This window comes from Salvelinus sp. IW2-2015, linkage group LG18 (assembly GCF_002910315.2).
Source record: "Salvelinus sp. IW2-2015 linkage group LG18, ASM291031v2, whole genome shotgun sequence".
Classification (NCBI taxonomy): Eukaryota; Metazoa; Chordata; class Actinopteri; order Salmoniformes; family Salmonidae; genus Salvelinus; species Salvelinus sp. IW2-2015.
Genome location: NC_036858.1, coordinates 8,796,769 through 8,816,375, shown reverse-complemented (window position 1 = coordinate 8,816,375; position 19,607 = coordinate 8,796,769). Strand labels below are relative to the sequence as shown.

The window sequence follows — 19,607 nt, the reverse complement described above, 5'->3', positions numbered from 1 at the left end:
GGAGGGAAAGAAGGAAGGAAGGAGGGAAAGGTTAGGCCAGTCCCAGGCTGGGAGCGAGCTGAGCTCAGGTGCGAGTTCTGAGGAGGCACCTTCTGTCGGTCGCTCTGCAGCCCCATGTGGACAGGAGACTAGGGCTCCAGACAGACACAGCTCTCTTGTTTGGCCCAAATAAATCCAGGTGGCCCATGACACATGGCCCGGCCACTCTACATCTTCCTAATTGGCATTAGCCAGGGAATGTTGCCCATTTGAGTGTTTACAGGGATGTTACAGGGGATGCACATATGCACTGAATTCTACCAAACCTGCAGTGTATCGCAGGACCTCTCTACAGTACATAAACTGCCATAGACTAATGAAGTTGCAGAACGGCTTTGGGTTCTTCTGTGTACAACGCGGGTCAACAGACTTCCTACTTGGCTTGACTGTGTGTGAAATGTGGATGCTAAGCAGATCGAAATATTGCATTGGCTTGTAACAGGCCAACTTCCAACAGGTTGCACTGGCACCTTCTGATTTGGGTTTTATGCTGACATTTTAAATCAGTTTAAAACAAGCTGGCAGTGGCAGATGGGAGAGGCAGAGGCTGCAGTGTTGCCATTTCCCGATGTGGATACAGACACACATGGCCTCCCAACTGACCAAGTAAATTGAGCACTTGGGTCTCAGCAGATTTCAGTGGTTCTGGCTAACTAACATACAAAGGCAAAACAAGAAAGTTGAAGTCTTTATATAAGCATGTTTATATAAAAATGTCCTAAATGAGTGTCCACACCTACTGAGGACCTCTGAACTCCAATTGAACTTCCATTGGCGAAGTTTGAGGAAGTCAAATTGATACCATCAARGTCAATTATGCCATTTCCTTACCCTGCAACCAAGACTAACATGTTATTTTCTTCTTCTTCTACAAAATGGGGTAGAGAATAACCTATAATTGACATGGAATAAAATCACGACAATATCACCAGGAGACTCAACGGCTCCAGTGGGGATGGGGGGTGGGGGGGAACACTGGAAGAAAATGCTGACCGCGATCAAATGTACTGTATATCACAGATCAAGTTCCTATATCTCAGCATGTTCAGTTACCTGCATCTATATTGTTAAAGGTATGATGGTGAATCCATTGTTGTCGTCGCCATTTCACAATGTCACCGTGTAAATTACAAGTGAAGGCTTCCCCTGGAGAGGAGGGTGAACCTGTCGAGACTGGGGAGCAGACATGCGTTCAAAACACCACCAGAACAACACACAGCATCTCCATATGTCTAGCATCTTAATCAAAACCTGTCCCATTGTGTGTGTGTGTGTGTGTGTGTGTGTGTGTGTGTGTTTAGCAAAAGAGCTTACCACTGCATGAAAGAAGGGATCCTGGAATCTAATTATTGTAAAGAAGACAAACACACATCTCCCGCCTCCACATGACTGAATTCAGAAACACTAACGATTACAGTATGCCTTAAGTAAGCTGTTACAATTAGCATTCCACCTTTCTTTCAGTCAGTCTACACAGCAAGCTCAGTGCTTCTCCTATATTTATTTAGCAGCGGCGGGACGCCACTCCCCAAAACATGATTAAAAAAAGACATGTTTTTTCAGTGTAAACGACTAAAACCAGATAGAAAGTATGTAGAAAATATAATGGAGCTGCATATTGTTAAATAAGATCATCTTCGAGAACTAACAACCACCAAATTTAAAAACTAGACAGGCAGGGAGAATCTATGGGGCCCTCATCGACTTTGTTATAATGCTCGAGTMACTGAGAAAGCATAACACAGCATAAGCCATGAAAAAATKTGTAGAATTGCAKGAAATTTGCTTTAAAAMTGCAATTCTGTCTCTCAGCCCCATGAATTTGTAATATARAATTGCAGGAAATTAGCTTTAAAACKGCAAATGTTCTCTAAGCACCAAGAGAAAATGTGTAGAATTGAAGTAAATTAGCTTTAAAACTTCAATTCTTTATCTCAGCCCAATGATAAAATGTGTATAATTACAGGAAATTAGCTTTAACTGAAAATTCTCTCAGACACATGGCAAAATGTGTAGAATTGCAGGAAGTTAGCTTTAAAACTGCAGTTCACTCTCTCAGCCCAATGACAAAATGTGTAGCATTGCAGGAAATTAGCTTTAAAAACAAACATTTTGTCTCTGCGGCCAAGACGGTCTTGAAACTATTTTAGAGACAGCACCGTAGGCCACGCAYACTACCACGCTCTGAATGTCAACGATGACCAATGACTGAAAGATGCCTATATAATGTTAACACTACAGGAAATTTCAACTTGCAACCTTTGTTAGTCTTACTAATGACTCAACTGACCTTGTCAAAATCTCCTGAGAGTTTTATGGTTAAAAAACATAGTGGTCTCCCAAGTGGTGCAGAGGTCTAAGCAGTGCTAGCTGTGCCACTAGAGATTCTGGGTTCGAGTCCAGGCTCTGTCACTGCAGGCCGCGACCGGGAGACCCATGGGGGGGGGCGCACAATTGGCCAAGGCKTYGTCCGGGTTAGGGGAGAGCTTGGCCAGCAGGGATGTCCTTGTCCCATCGCGCACTAGCGACTCCTGTGGCGGGCTGGGCGCATGCACGCTGACACGGTCGCCAGGTGTACGGTGTTTCCTCCGACACATTGGTGCAGCTGGCTTCCGGGTTAAGTGGGCATTGTGTTAAAGAAGCAGTGCGGTTTGGTTTCGGAGGACGCATGGCTCTCAACCTTCGCCTCTCCCGAGTCCGTACGGGAATTTGCAGCGATGAGGCAAGACTGTAACTACCAATTGGATACATCGAAATTGGGGAGAAAAAGGGTTAAAAAATGTTTTAAACATACAAAATAAATTAACAAATAAAAATATATACAAAAAATAAACATAGCTTTTTCCAGACAAACATTTTCTTAATGAACTAATTCCTATTAGCGATATGAGTTCAATGCTATGATCCGCAAACAGAAAAATAGTCAATACTAGCCCTGCACAATGACAACAAGTTCTGGGAAATTAATATGTCTGGGATGTCTGTCTGAAAACAAAGGTTAAGGGCTCTTTTGTATTAAAATGATTTYCATGAAAATAATCAGAAAAAAGCACAAGGACAACAATCCAAGTCAACCTGCAGTTCTACCAAGTGGAGCCTTTCAAAAGTGTTTTCAAATTGAGCGAATATGTTTCCCCAAAACTATTAATGAGGGGAGAGGTCAGGGAAAATGGTATGAATCAGCTAATTGTATTAACATTGACTGGCATGGTCTTGTTTTTGTATTCTTGAATTGTGTTGCATAAATGCCTAAAAACAATTAGATGCATTTAGGACAAAATGATATTCTGATATTGTCTGGCGTGTTAATAAAATAAAAATGTTTGGTTGCTAGAGAACGAGAGCAAGAAATGCTTCAACCTCTGTGCTAGAAACTGCCATATAAACAACCTTGCCCAACTGCCATATAAACAACCTGGCTCAACTGCCATATAAACAACCTTGTTCAACTGCCATATAAACAACCTTGCTCAACTGCCATATAAACAACCTTGCTCAACTGCCATATAAACAACCTGTTCATGCCAGTAAAATTCAACTGCCATATAAACAACCTTGTTCAACTGCCATATAAACAACCTTGTTCAACTGCCATATAAACAACCCTGCTCAACTGCCATATAAACAACCTTGCTCAACTGCCATTATTAAACAACCTTGCTCAACTGCCATATAAACAACCTGGCTCAACTGCCATATAAACAACCTTGTTCAACTGCCATATAAAAACACCTTGTTTCAACTGCCATATAAACAACCTTGTTCAACTGCCATTAAACAACCTGGCTCAACTGCCATATAAACAACCTTGCTCAACTGCCATATAAACAACCTTGTTCAACTGCCATATAAACAACATTGTTCAACTGCCATATAAACAACCTTGTTCAACTGCCATATAAACAACCTGGCTCAACTGCCATATAAACAACCTTGTTCAACTGCCATATAAACAACCTGGCTCAACCGCCATATAAACAACCATGCTCAACTGCCATATAAACAACCATGCTCAACTGCCATCATCCTGCACATCACATTTCTTAACGTTAAGCAATATAAAACTGCTATTGTTTTGGGAAATCAGGGGTATTGTTTGGGATATTTGTGTCCTTCGAGAAGTTTACCTATGCTTTAAGAAATAAATTYGACCACTTTGTGAAAATATGGCAACCCTTCCTTGGTCTATATGGAAACACGTCCATTGAGGTTGGTGGATGTGATCTTGTAGATCCATGTAGATTGATGTAGCTACTGTCTCTCTGTAATTCTATTGCTTTGTGTATATGCTGGTATCTCTTGTCATTTGCCTTATTTAGTCATTAGTATTATTACTATTCTAATTTAAACTCATTTATTATTTGTATTTTGTTTTAATTTATTTTGGGGGGTGGGAAGGGTTGATGTACCTTTTATCGTAGTACTTACTCTTGCTGTGTTGTATTCTGTTCTGTTGTTGAATAATTGAAAATATATTTTTAAAACAAAAACAAATTGTGCACTTAAAGGAATACTGTGATGTAGGTAAATGGGGTCAATTCCATTTCAATTCAGGAAGTACACAGAAGTACCAATTATCTTCAATTAGGAAAATGTTGAATTGGAATTTGGTTTACTTTCTGAATTGACTGGAATTGAAATGGAATTGACCCCAACCCTGGCAGTATATTCCTTACATAGAGCTTCCCAGAGCTCTCCTAACAGGTGAAGGTGTTTGAATACAGTTCAGCAGCCCTACCAGGGATTACGTTGGATGACTGACAAATGTGAGTACAGACTTCATTGTTCATTCTTTCTCTGTGATATACTGATTTGACAAGAAATAATGACAGAACAAGACTGATAACACACTGGGGGGRAAAAAATCTGGGAATTTAACTGAGGGCAAACAGAAAAAAGAAAAAACACACTGATATTCTCAGAAGGCACGACAACAAAACAAAAACTCTGTGATAAATAMATGGCCAGTGCTTGCGAGTTGCCTCTTGCTTCTTTTCAGGAACTCTTTTCGGTCCAAATACTTTCAACTGTGTCCGTGTGTGTGTGTGTGTGTGTAGGTCCTGTAGTCACCTTCTGCAGAGGGAGAATCACCCGGGCTTACAGTACCTCATACGGTGGCTCAAGGGCGCGGCCTATCTGCCGTACAGCAGAATGCAAACATGAAAATCTCCCTATGCARAGCCAGCCATCCATCCACTCACACGAGGCAGGTTCATTACTATGGGAGAGTCAAACTGTTTGCACTGCCAAGGTTATGTTCTTTAACGGGAGGAAGAAAGGAACAGAGCGAAGTTCTGCAACTTAAAATTCATATCAGACTAGAGTTCCAACTGTGATTTACATAAAAAGGCAAAGTCATATTTGGATTGAGACCAATTAAGTTACTGTATTCTGTAGGATGATCTTTTCCACACATCTGCGTCCCCCAGAAAGTGTTGTTTATGGTATGCACATATGACAAAGAACTAAGGGCCCAAACTGGAACACATTTGTTGGTGTGTTGATCACAACTACAGCAGCTGACATTCTACTGTTCTTCATACAGTATAGGGCCAGAAACATACAGCCAYAAAGACAATGTAATCCTATTCCAACACAAGAATTTGACGCAAAAAAAAAACAACAACTCACTATTCATATATTGCGAGTCTAGTGTCCAGCCCTCTGCTCTCATTTCACTATCCCCATCTCAACTAAACACACGGTTGTGGTGGCTGTGGTCAACACCCCCCCACCCCCCCGCTCTACTCATCTCCATTCCCCCCCCAGACAAAAGCCTTGCTCTCCTACTGACTGGCAGATGGGACGACCAGCTGACATCCCGGGTCGGGCCGTTTCATGTTCCCCGGGCGTGCTAAACGCGCGGGCGTCCTGTCCGTGGGCACGGGGCTGCCGAGGAGGAAACTCTTTTGAGGGGCCGAGGGGGGAAGCGTGGGGAGCCGCTCCTCTGGGGGGCCGAGGGAGGACGCGTGGGGAGCCGCTCCTCAGGGCGACCAGGAGAGAGCAAACAGAGGGGACAGACGGACACGCCTAATAATGTGCTTCTGAGGGTTAGCGTGTGTAAAGTATGTGTGTGTGATATATATATATATATATATAAATATATGGAGAGGGGTTAATAACATAATATAGCCCTGGTCTCTGCTCTAACACCCAGCCACCAAGAACACATGACTACTTACTAGCCTTCACATGCAACAAACACACATGAAAACTGCTAGACTAAAGTGAAGTGTTTTGGTTCCCCATCACAGAGCTATGATGCTCTCCACTGACCTACATCCACTGGTGTACACAACGACACGTATCAATATGCTGATCGCACTGCATCTCTCTGTCCTTACCCCATCTCTTACTCCCAAAAACTCTCACCAACCCCCCCCCCCCCCCATGCGTAATTATACATTTTTCTCTTTTCCACTGTTTTGACTAGCATCAATCTACTGTCTGTCATCAATGTGTCACTGGCATCACAGGACTAATATTTCTGATCCGGGTCCCGGGTGACGAGGTGGCACACTTCTCCCGCTCTGACTCTCCTTTACTTCATTTCTCTCCCCCCACGTCTCTTTTTTAATATTTTAGCACGTCAGATGTAGCAAGTCTTTAAAGCGCCCATGGGGGCCCYGAGTCCTCACTTTTGTCTCCCATTTCCTTCTGAAAGACTTTCTTTAAAACGCAACCCTGCTCATCCCAGTTGTTTTCTGAGCCCTCTCACTTTCTCTCCCTTTCTCTCTCTCTCTCCCCTTCTCTCTCTCTCCCCTTCTCTCTCTCTCCCCTTCTCTCTCTCTCCCCTTCTCTCTCTCTCCCCTTCTCTCTCTCTCTCCGTATCACTCAGAGGTCAGCGTTGCACTTTCTGTTGTGCGTACAGGGAGGTGTCTTTATAGTGGTTGTAACCTCAAAATAGCAGCAAATAAGCTGACATAGGAGTTCTACCATTTTAAATGTGCTTTGCTGATACTTTGAGATAAGGCTTCATTATAAGCAATTACTACTACATATCTAACATGTTTACTAACAATTACAACGATATATCTAACATGTTTACTAACAATTACTACTATATCTAGCATGTTTACTAACAATTACCACTATATATGTATCTAACATGTTTACTAACAATTACTACTACATATCTAACATGTTTACTAACAATTACTACTATATCTAGCATGTTTACTAACAATTACCACTATATATATATATCTAACATGTTTACTAACAATTACTACAATATAACTAACATGTTTACTAACAATTACTACAATATAACTAACATGTTTACTAACAATTACTACAATATATATCTAACATGTTTACTAACAATTACTACCATATCTAACATGTTTACTAACAATAATTAATCGTAAGGTGAATTATCAGCACGGTTGATTTTTTTTCATCAAATCATTTTTGTTTGTTTAAGTGGCCTTATGTATCATTAATATCAATGTAATAATGAAAAACATTGCTGTATTAGGAATCACATTTTCTGGAGAAAAAAATATGAAAACAGTTTTCATACTTTTATAACTTGTAATGGAACTATTCAAAAGTAACAGAAATGTGCATTGTTAATTTAAACATTGATCAAAATGTGTCTTTAAACATTGTGGTATTCATGTTTACATAATTTAAGACATTTCAATCCAATGGATGATTTGTTGACCTTCCAATGGGCTTCATTATTAATCTTGTAATGTTGCCTTCTGTACTATTGCAACGCCGCGAACGAAGCAGAAAATGCTCAGAGGTCTGTCCTTCCTTCCAGTCTGAGCTTTCTCGGCTAATAATTACGTCAAGACTAGTTATGCTGAGAGAAAGCCTGCTCTTTGTTGAAGCTAATCATTCTACTTAAGGTCTGATTACTGCAGATCCACCGCTTTCTCCTAACACCGTTGATCCCCGTTAGCTCTTAGCGTCCACTGTGCAGACAAAACCGGCTGCTAACAGGATGCTATGCTAGCAGTGCTAATGGAACTCTAACTGAAGCAGAAAGTATTCTCTTCACATTTCTGTGGACTATCTATCGCAACTGGTCACTTTTATTTCTCACAAACATCTCACGAGCTTCATTCTGATACGGCCGCCACCAAATGAGTCCACTTAACTTGAGCTAACATYGCAAGTCGGATTCTTGCGACAAACACCTGCGGACTCACAGACAGACGAGCGAATGCGCAGATGAACCCCACACACTCTCTCGAGTCTGTTGGTTGAGCTCTTGCATTGAGGGGTCTGTATGCAGGCTGGCCATTGTGTCAGGTCGGGGCCTTTGTCTGTGCAGGCTGAAGCCAGCGATTGCGCCTTAGCTAGCACAGTTCAAGCGTAAACACTTTTTTTGTGTGCCACAATAAACACTGTTGCCAGTAGACCCCTAAATCCATGGAACAGCTGAGTCCTAGGGTGTCCAAGATAATGGCAATTTATTGCAATGTGAAGCTTTCTCATAGCCCCCCCCCAATAGTTTCCCCCCTCAAACCGATTAAAATTAAGCCGTAAACATGTGAGGATGGAATTAGCACATTTAGCGAGTCTCCTCTTCCCACATCGCATTTTCTCTCTGGAGTGGCTGATCCCGGCAGCCAAACGCGGGTGCAAATTTTAATGACTCGCGACGTTTTTGAAGTCCACATGAAAAAAGCGGCGCCCGCCGTTTGTGGCGGCGCTAGATATGGCAAGGCCGCAGCCGGGGGGGGGGGGCACACGCCGCAAACCCGGACTCGGGCTCTTCGATAGGATCGGTGTCATTTTCCTCTTCATGATAAGACGCCTCGCTGACAAGGCCCGATTAGGAGAGAAAAAATCATTATTACGAGGCCTTTCATCCGCCGGGGGGTTTACCGATAAACAGCTCGCCCGTGGGTAGATTTAGTGAAAGCAAAATGTTAGGCTATACGTTAAGGCGTATATGTTGGAAATACAGTTTTGGGCTATATGTGTGTATATTTCTTACTTCCTTGATACAAAAGACATACATTTCCCACGAAAATATATTTMATAAAAAGGCCTCCTTCGTGCATAACTGCAAACTCAAGCTGTGAAATATTTAAGTCCCAGCTCTCAGGGCCATGAATCAAACCATTATCAAATAACTTCCTATTCTTTTTGAAACAACACAGCATTCAGATTTTATCAGACTACAAAAAAACTGAAGTTATTTAATATGCTATACCTTCAGGAAATCCACTTTAGCAAACTGTCCTTATAAAAGACAAATGAATAAGAACATACTGAAATATTCAATTACACTCTGCCACAGAGTGAATCAACTGAAGCAGAAGTGTACAAAGAACCAACATTCCTAAGAAAGGGATCTTCACAATGTCTTTGTAAATTATGTAAATACATTGCATTAATCAATTTATAAATGAACTGCTTCTTGCATAAACTTATATTTCTGTATTTTGGATATGATACAAAATTAATTAAGAGCAAATATTTGGGTAAATACAACAACTAACTGACAAAGAGACAAAGAGGACCACGTAAACAACAATTATACAAATTAAGTTATTCAAACTATAACAACATATTTTGTGACTAACTAATACATTATATACTTTTGTTCCTTATGAAGTAAAAAATGGAACATCTATTTTGGCCAGTTACCAGTAGATTTATTTTTCTTTGTTTCATTTGCCCAAGAGCTAGATATAATGTTGATAATAATGATGCTAAATGACATTGACAGATGTCAGGTTTGTATTTTTTATTTTGTCTTCTGTTACCTAATAGCACRAAAACCAGTCAACATGGGCTATAAATGTGTTTCGAATCATGAGAAGAAAACAAGAAAAAAATCTTTATTAAAAGCCAAATCCTAAAAATACTTCTAGGTATTGCTAAATATAGCTTGTTATGTCATTTACTAGATGCTTAGCCACAAGGATTTGAAGCGCAAGCATCACTTTGGTGGCTAAACACCAAAAGAACGATGAATTCTGATCTGAAGACARAGCGGGGAGAAATTAAGAGTGAAAATAGAAAGACTAAGATGGAAAGGAAGAGATGGAGTGTGAGCCGGGGACAAGCGTGTGCCATGTTCTGGGGCACTCCAGCATCCATGGACTCACAGCAAGGCTCAAAGCCATGCTCTGCTTCAAACGGTAGCCGAGGAGTTTAGGTTCACAAAACAYATTTCTTTTTTCATCCGATCATCTATTTATTTCTCCGTGTCCTGACACCCCGTGCTCTGACGCTTAGAGCCGTGTTCGATGACGACGCTCTCTCCCTCCCTCGCTTTTAATACCGCTGCAGTTGGGTATCAAAACCGCCCTAAAAACAAATTGACGTACTCTAATATAGTCGTCACCTTATCACAGGGTCCTTGCGCGTCTGCCTTGGTGACAACGGCAGGGCTGCTTAAGCTTAGCCCATGATATCTGCCTACCACATTGTTGGTCGCTTCAATGATTTATCACAAAAAAAGAGAGGGTGGGAGGGAGGGGAAGAAAGGGCTGTCGATTGAGTCATTGGCACCTTTGATTGACAAGGTCTAATCAGCTTATCTCTGTGCTAATAAAATGGATGGCCTGCAGTGCTGTTCTCTACCTGGCACAGCGTGAACTTTGGCTACCGAGGGGCCCCCAGGGGTCAGGCCCCGACCCTCTCAGCTTATCTAAACAGGGCTGAAATCAATCCCTAATGGTCTGTTTTCATTTTCCCCCATCGATCTGGGGCCYCATCACCGGGGCCATGAGCTGAGGAGCTATCTTGGCCTCATCGCTGGCCCCTTGAAAATGCAGAGATGTCTTTTTTGACGACGTTGTTGTTTGTTTGACTGCTGAGCTTTAAAGAGGAAAAGAGCCAAGATTAGAGCCCTCTGTTTATTCTCTGTTATGTCCAAAAGTGGCTCCCTAACCCTGTCAGTTTTATTTACAAATGTCAATAAAAAAATAAAGGTCCACCAAAGCAAAAACCTGATAAAAATGAATTTATATGAATGCTGTAAGTACAGAAATTGTTTGCTCAGTGGGAAATCAATATCCAGTGACAATTGTGTGGAGTATTGGACAGCAACTAAGTGAGCTTTTTACAGTATTATAGACACTATGTCCTTGGATTTCCAATAATCTTCTATGTAGAAGAACCCCTTACCTTCTAAGGACTCCCATGTTGCTTGTGAGCGTCACAGCGGTCTAAGGCACTGCATCTCAGTGCTAGAGGAATCACTACAGACACCCTGGTTCGATTCCAGGCTGTATCACAACCGGCCGTGATTGGGAGTCCCATAGGGCGGCGCACAACTGGCCCAGCGTCGTCCGGGTTTGGCCATCATTGTAAATAAGAACTTGCTCTTAACTGACTTGCCTAGTTAAATAAAAAGGTTAAAAAAAAATGTATTACAAATATTAAAAAAATTGAACAAAACATGTGTTCGTGAGAGTCTCAGCTTTTAATAGTTAGTASCTCAAACCATTTGGACTACATACATTTCTATAAAACGACCCAGCCCCGGGCTCCTTCAAGACCCACCCTTATCTCACAAACACCGCTCCAGCTCAGCCTCCGTTAATAACACAGACAAACAGTTGGCATCTACRGATGCAGAAGAACTAGACAAATCAAATAGTACAACCCACAAGTCTGTAGCGCAAACAYACTGTTTAAAAAGGGTTAGAAGCCCAAACAAATGCGCCAGCGTTACGGTGGGACTGATTGGGTTAAAGGGATAGTTTGAGATTTTGGCAATACCATTTTTTTCCCCTTCTACATACCCAGAGTCAAATGTACTGATTCTCTGTCTCTGCTTGCAGTTTGAATTAAGGTCGTTTCTGGAGGGAATGCAAACTAGCGTTAGCACAATGACYAGAGATCACTCAGGGTTAGTAGAATTTTGGGGGAAATGTAAATTACATTACTTCAAAACAAAAGTGTTCCATCCAACAAATGTACACAGGTGCAGGATTACAGAACACTCCCAGGAGATCGAAAGTTCAAAAAAGTCTAACGGTATCCTTCTTTCATTTCTCAAATTATCTTCCCAGATTCTTTATTAGGTCAATTATCAATTGAATATGCACGTGTAGTGTATATGATATGTACATGTGTTTGTCCTTCAAACGAAGCCAGTATACTGTCTTAATCGCCCCTCAGTAAACACAAACTCTACCCTTTACCTCTCCAACTGATCCTAATCAAGGGGAGCAAACTCGTCAGTACATATTAAATGTTTCATCTGACATGCCATCGATCTCTAAACATGCCCAATCAGACCCCTCTCACAGCTTCACAAAGTCAAATCAGAATCTGACACCTCTATGATTTGGAGTCAGTCTGGCCTCCTCCCATTGAGGGCTTGCAGACACCCCTGATGCAAATGCTGTTAAATGGCTAACTACATGCCTCCTCCTGTACTTTACAGGCTAGCCCTCGTGTCTGATGTTCATTCGTGCCCTCTAAGTCAGCGCCTCCTCTAATGAAGTTCTATACTTTATTTATGAGACAACAGAGGCTGGTTCTAAGGGTGCGTGTGATAAATACCCCGGCATTCCACAGAGCCTCTCAATATCCTCAAAGGCCTTCATGCTCCTGGCAAGCCTGCGCTTTGCTAATATGAGAGAAAGAAAAGAAAGAGAAGAAAGAGAGAGAACGAGAGAGAGAAGAGAGACGAGAGAGAGAGAAAGAGAGAAAGAAAGAGAGAAAGAGAGAGAGAAAGAAAGAAAGAAAGAAAGAGAGAGAGAGCGAGAAAGAGAGAGAGAAAGAGAGAGAGAGAGAGAGAAAGAGCGACAGAAGAAAACTGATATAAAAATTCTAAAATTATATTCTGTGAAGATTTACCATCTCAAAGAGCGAGAGACTTCTTTCCACAGGGCCATGGGGTAAGACAGGGATGCAGCTTAAGCCCCACCCTCTTCAACATATATATCAACAAATTGGCGAGGACACTAGAACAGACTGCAGCACCCGGCCTCACCCTACTAGAATCTGAAGTCAAATGTCTACTGTTCGTTGATGATTTGGTGATTCTGTCCCGAACCAAGGAGGGCCTACAGCAGCACCTAGATCTTCGGCACAGATTCTGTCAGACCTGGGACCTGACAGTAAATCTCAGTAAAGTCTCAAAAAAGGTCCAGTTTCCAGGACCACAAATACACATTTCATCTAGACACTGTTGCCCTAGAGCACACACAAAACTATACATACCTCGGCCTAAACATCAGCGCCACAGGTAACTTCCACAAAGCTGTGAATAATGTGTGAGACAAGGCAAGAAGGGCCTTCTACGCCATCAAAAGGAACATCAAATTCGACATAATTAGGATCTGGCTAAAAATACTTGAATCAGTTATAGAACCCATTTCCCTTTATGGTTGTGAGGTCTGGGATCCRTCCACCAACCAATAATTCACAAAATGGGACAAACACAAAAATATCCTCAGTGTACAATGTAAAACACCAAATAATGCAGAATAAGGCCGATTCCCGCTGATTATCAAAATCCAGAAAAGAGACGTCAAATTTTACAACCACCTAAAAGGAASCAACTCCCAAACCTTCCATAACAAAGCCATCACCTACAGAGAGATGAACCTGGAGAAGAGCCTCCTAAGCAAGCTGATCCTGGGGCTCTGTTCACAAACACAAATACACCCCACAGACCAACACAATTAGACCCAACCAAATCATGAGAAAACTAAAAGATAATTACTTGACACATAGGAAAGAATTAACATTCTAGTTTGCTGTGTTTTTTTGTGTTATCTGGCCCTAAACAGAGAGTACACACTGGCTACCTGACCACTGTGACTGACCCAAACTTAAGGAAAGCTTTGACTATGTACAGACTCAGTGAGCATAGCCTTACTATTGAGAAAGGCCGTCGTAGGCAGACCTGGCTCTCAAGAGAAGACAGGCTATGTGCACACTGCCCACAAAATAAGGTGGAAACTGAGCTGCACTTCCTAATCTCCTGCCAAATGTAGGACCATATTAGAGACACTTATTTCCCTCAGATTACACAGACCCACAAAGAAATCGAAAACAAATCCAATTTTGATAAACTCCCATATCTATTGGGTGAAATACCACAGTGTGCCATCACAGCAGCAAGATTTGTGACCTGTTGCCACAAGAAAAGGGCAAACAGTGAAGAAGAAACACCATTGTAAATACAACCTATATTTTTGTTTATTTATGTTCCCTTTCGTACTTTAACTATTGGCACATCATATGACATTTGAAATGTCTTTCTTCTTCTGGAACTTTTGTGAGTGTAATGTTAACTGTTAATTATCTTTCCCATGCCAATAGAGCCCTTAAATTGAAAGAGAGAGAGAGAAAGAAAGAGGGAAATTATATTCTGTTAAGATTCACCATCTCGAAAAACTGAGAGGACCTCYTCTTCTTTTATAAAGTGACCTCATGGTACACTGGCTTTTTGTGATTTGTGGTCATTAAGTGGAATGTTATCGATGCCAAGCAGGAGCTCCATCTTTCCCTCTTCCTTTGTTCAGGATTTCTCTCTTTGAAAGAAAAGAGAAGCATTCTTAAAAAATATATTTCTTCCTCCGAATTGGTCAATTATAGTACGTACTGTATGGGGCATAATTATATATTGTGTGGATTTGGAAGGTAACTTTGAACTATTGTGAAATAGCTTCATTAACCGTTCTTCACTAAGAKTGGTTTTATTAGCCTCTTGAGTAGAGTTCAGGTTTCTGGTAACAAAGTCGATTTACAAATCAGAGTGAGTTGTTGATTGGACAAACACAACGCACAAATTATTATTCTTTAACCCTTTGTAGACAATACACCCCTACATTCAACATTTCAAAGTGTATCCTAAAACAATTTACTTTGACATTTTAGTCATTTGGCAGACGCTCTTATCCAGAGCGACTTACAGGAGAAATTCGGGTACAGTGCCTTGCTCAAGGGGACAGAGATTTTTCACTTMGTCRGCTCAGGATTCGAACCAGCGACCTTTCGGTTACWGGCTCAAYGCTCTTAACCGATAGGCTACCTGCCGCCATATTTAACATATAGAAATATTTATGCTTCAGATTGATTAATAAAAGCCATACTCTTGTTATTATTATTATTATTATTATCATCATTCTCTTTTAGTTTTAAAGTGAGATAACTGAATGAGCCATTTACTCAGCCAAACAGGTGAATTGAGTGCTTGTACAATTCTCCCCACTGAAAAACAATTAAACACAAAAAGATTTTTAAAAGAATCTGAATTGCTCCACAGTATTTGATCATGTGTTGTGGTGGTGTGATTGTCCACTGATGTAAATATGCAGCATAGGGTGGTGAAGCAGGATTGGTTCACAACGTGACTGGATGCCGGATGCAGGAAAACTGGACAAAAAGGGGTCAGTCGCCCACTTCAATTCACAAACCACTTGGATGGATGATGCTTGTCAATGTTTGGGCTCTCAGTGCATATATTCTTTGTGTGTCTGGGTCCTCGAMATACTGGAGCTTTTCTGTTGTTAGTAGTCTGACAGAGTTCCCAAYGTGTCTGTTCTGTTGCTACCTAGTTGTGTTCTGAGCGTTGGTCCTCCCTGACCGTTTGTTGTTTGAGGTTGTGCATCTGAGCGGAGGGCCGGGGACRTCAGGGGATTAAATACAATGGGGCAAAAGCTCATACCCCACCAAACCCCAAACACCCCACTGCTGGTGTGGATCTGAGCAGTGTGTGTGGGACCAGGGGCATTGATAAACAGACATTGTTCTCAGTTAGCCGCACACACAGAGCGGATGAGATGGCCACTGGCGACGAGGGGTCAGAGGGCGCGCTGCTAGCCTTTACTGTGGAAAGGACTGGGACCCAGGAGGTAGAGAACGCGGTTAGACCACAGCACATTTCTTTAACACCAACCAACGGGCGTGACAAAACATCAAAACGAGCCATTSGACTGAAAGATATGACTGAATGGAATCAAAATACGGGCTGCCGCAGAGTTCGACACGGTGAAAACAGGAATAGTATAAGTCTCGGAGATCATCGGAGAATCATATGAAACAACATTTTTAAGCAGAGAATGCAGATTGTATTTCTGAATTTGTGAGTTCTACTTACTGAACATCARAMGGCAGTGGTCTGTGCACCCCTTTCTCGAATTGAATGATTAAATCTGTCGATGTCACACACACGTGCCACCCCTCCATTATAGTGTAAATTAAGAAACTTTTCAAAACACCAGCGGAAGCCACCGAAAGCCAGTTAAAACTTCAAGAATGAGCTTTGATATCTCTCGAAGGAATACACTGTGMCTCAATAAYGTCAGAAAATAAAAGACCTGGTTTCAAATCCAAATGAGTCTCATTTTCCGKTCTATAAAAGATACAAACAAACCTTGATAGTGAGGATAAAACCGGATTTTCTGTTCTAGATGGGCGATTTATTTGGTGATGTTTATTGTGTTTTGATTGGTTCTCTGAACGAAGAACTAGCGGAGGAAACGCTGATGATGTTTATTTTCAGTAGAGCAACAACAACACCTCTCACTCACAGCCAGACAGATGCATGCGAGTAGAAGAGCGTGTGCTTTTCCGGGAGCCGAACAAGGAGCAGCGTAGCCCGCTCTGTCGCCCGTACACCTCTGTCTCCCTCGCTCACCTTTGATGTGCTCCTGAAAATGTCACCAGTCGTCAAGGCGGCTGTTTAAAAAAAAAAAAGTTGTCTTTCTCTCCAACCCGCATAAGAGCGAGACAATCTGCTGTCGCTCAATCACACACCCCCCAACCACCACCTCTAATTTCATAATGCCCCCTTCCCAACCAAACAGAACGCTTACCGGTTTCCACTGCTATCTGGTAGCCTGCGTCCAGCCTCCGAGATGACCTTTCCAGCTTCTCTGTGTTGTCCAACAGATGTGCTCTCTAAAACAAATGGGAGAAAAACAAGAGAGAAAACAGAAAAATAATGATTGAGAGGGCTGGGAAGCGTTTCGGAGAAACATCTCGACACGGTCACAAAACACAAACCAACACTATGACTACAACAGCAATAGCACTGGCCAGAGCCAATAATTAATTGTCATGAGGTGTGGAMGGTGAAATATTGGCAACATGCATGTCGACCTTGGGTATATGGCAGTTGTTACTGTTGAGACGTTTTCAAAATGGACAATAAAGTATCTATTCTTACTCAATATTAAAATGAGAAGCACCAGAAGGTTCTTCTCGTTTTATAATTGAGATGTCCCCCACCTCATCTCGTTCAGTCTTCTGCAACTCATTACTTCACATTTAGCGTGGAGGGCAGAGTTGAGAGAGGGTGAAGAGCTAATTGAGATGCAATAAATTATCATTTGCAGCTTTCAAGAAGAAGAAAAAAAATAACTGTCAAGGTGATGGCTTTGGAATTAAGGAGAAAACCCTCATTAAAGTGGAAATCAAACRCATTTACTCTCCTAATGTATTTGGTTATGGAACATAAGACATGTATTGCTTTCTAGAAAGTTCTACTGGTGTGGCACATGGTTCGGTGAGACAGTTTAACGCCTCAGAGGACACCATATGACCAATTCATTTGGAAGTGTATCGAGTAAAAAGTGACTAGTAAAATGTAACAGCCTATAATATAATTTGTGAATCAACATAAAGCCCTAAAACAAATAGCAAAACACACAAAGAAACACTAGCATGTACTAYGCAATCCTATAAAACACTGAGCAGTGACATATTTACACCATAAACAAATGGACACTGATCTACACTGAGAACAACGGGATACGACACAGCTTACAGAATCGGCATACCTGTGCAATCAGCACATGTACAGCARATCTCTCACCAGTCAGTATTGGACATTCACCATAATAGACAATCCTAGTATARACTATGGTAAACCCGTACAACCATGAGTTCCAGTCACAGAATACATCGAACAACAGMATTTCAAGCCTCGCACGCATGTTGACTTATTCATAGGTATCGACGAATGACAAGGTCGCCCATTGAAAGGATATACTGTATTCAAGTTCCAAAGGGCGACCGAGGTACTTTGTGTTTCATAGTGAGCAATTTGATCATTTTTCATTTCCATGTTCTGTGTATCTAGCTAGATAGTWGTAGGAGTTGTTATAGGCCGACACATTTGGCATCAAGAATATCTGTGACTTCCATGGGCGACATCCATAGCAAGCCGTTCTTTTTCTGAAAGGTATCAAAATGGTTGTTCTTCCATTCACTGCTGGCGATTCTTTGTAAGCCAAGACCAGGTCAGATCATGCTGCATCTTGTGACTCAGAAATTAAAGGGACAGTTCACCCAACTCACTAAATCACATATTGGTTTCCTTGACATGTAAACAGTCTATGGACAAGGCATGACAGCAAGCCGTGCTGTGGTTTAGTTTCCCTGGCACTGTTTCCGAATGCTACCGTTTTAGCACTTGTGGCACAAAGTCAAAAGGCCCAATATTAGCATTTCTATCGTCATGTTAAAATAATCTGTAAGTGACTGTTGAGCTTCACAATCAATTTGAGACCATTTCAAAATCTGTGGGAATGACGCGTCAAAAATGCTAATATCGGTCCGTTGAAATTCTAAAACGTTAGCATTTGAAAACAGTGCCAGGGAAACTAAACCACAGCACGGCTTGCTGTCATGCCTTGTCCATAGACTGTTTACATGTCAAGGAAACCAATATGTGATTTGGTAAGTTGGGTGAACTGTCCCTTTAAATGTGACATCATTGTCACAACACCACATTAAACGCCATCGTATTATTACATTATAAACAGTCCTTACAATCTCATGCAGATAAAGTTACGAGGGAAAGAGTCAAGAGTCAAGGGTTGTACCACCTTGAATAGTAACCTGAACTCAAGTACGCATCTTGACCTCCATAAAAGGTCATTTGTCTTGGGATTCTCCAGTCTTTCAGTGGTCAAACCTTCACTGAACCTACACGTGTGACGTTTTAAACCAACACCAGGTGTGTTACGCGAGCCCAACAAGTCTACCSTAGAAGTACCACAGATCCACCACTCAGACGAATGGTAACTCTCTCTGTGAAAGGGGTTTACATTCGTTTAGAAAGGGAGGGAGGGGAGCACTGGAGTCTCTAGCTAWGCTATCAAAATATGGAAGGAAATAAAATAGAACAATTAAGATGGCATCCCACTTTTCAAAGTTTGACAAATCAGAGTGAGGGGAAAACAAGAAAAACTGCCTCTGAACTTTCTTTTTTCCCTCTCTACCCACCTTCTCSTCGCTGGTGGACAGATGTCATTTAAATTGACAGAAATACTTTTCAATAGTTAAAGGGAGGGAGGCGACAGAGGGTCGGGGGGTGATGGTGGGAGAGAGGGAGCGGGTGACAAGGATGTAGGGAGAGAGGGAGAAAGAGGTGGTGGGTGGTTGGGTGTGCAGTGTGATGGCGGTGTGCCTGTGCACGCCGCGTGGGGAGAGAGAAGGAAGCCAGCTCGGCTTAATGAGCCCCTATGGATCAGCGGAGATGGAGGGGACGTATTGACATGCAACGCTTAAGCTAATACACCTAGACCATGGCTGTGCCTGTGTGCCTCGGAGCACAAGGAAGCCGGGGATACTGACAGAGTAGCTCGCTCCCCCGTTCTTCAAAGAACTCAAGTGATTAGTAT

General features: G+C 41.9%; 1 protein-coding gene across 2 annotated transcripts in view; it reads right to left on the bottom strand.

The window, feature by feature from the left end:
• The window catches only part of LOC111977881 (vesicle transport through interaction with t-SNAREs homolog 1A), a 95,215-nt gene that overhangs the window by 39,871 nt on the left and 35,737 nt on the right, over positions 1-19,607 (bottom strand). For both annotated transcript variants that reach the window (XM_024007646.2, XM_024007647.2), the window contains one exon: positions 16,794-16,878. In XM_024007646.2, the coding sequence (XP_023863414.1) occupies positions 16,794-16,878 (85 nt within the window). The remainder of the gene's footprint in view (positions 1-16,793; positions 16,879-19,607) is intronic.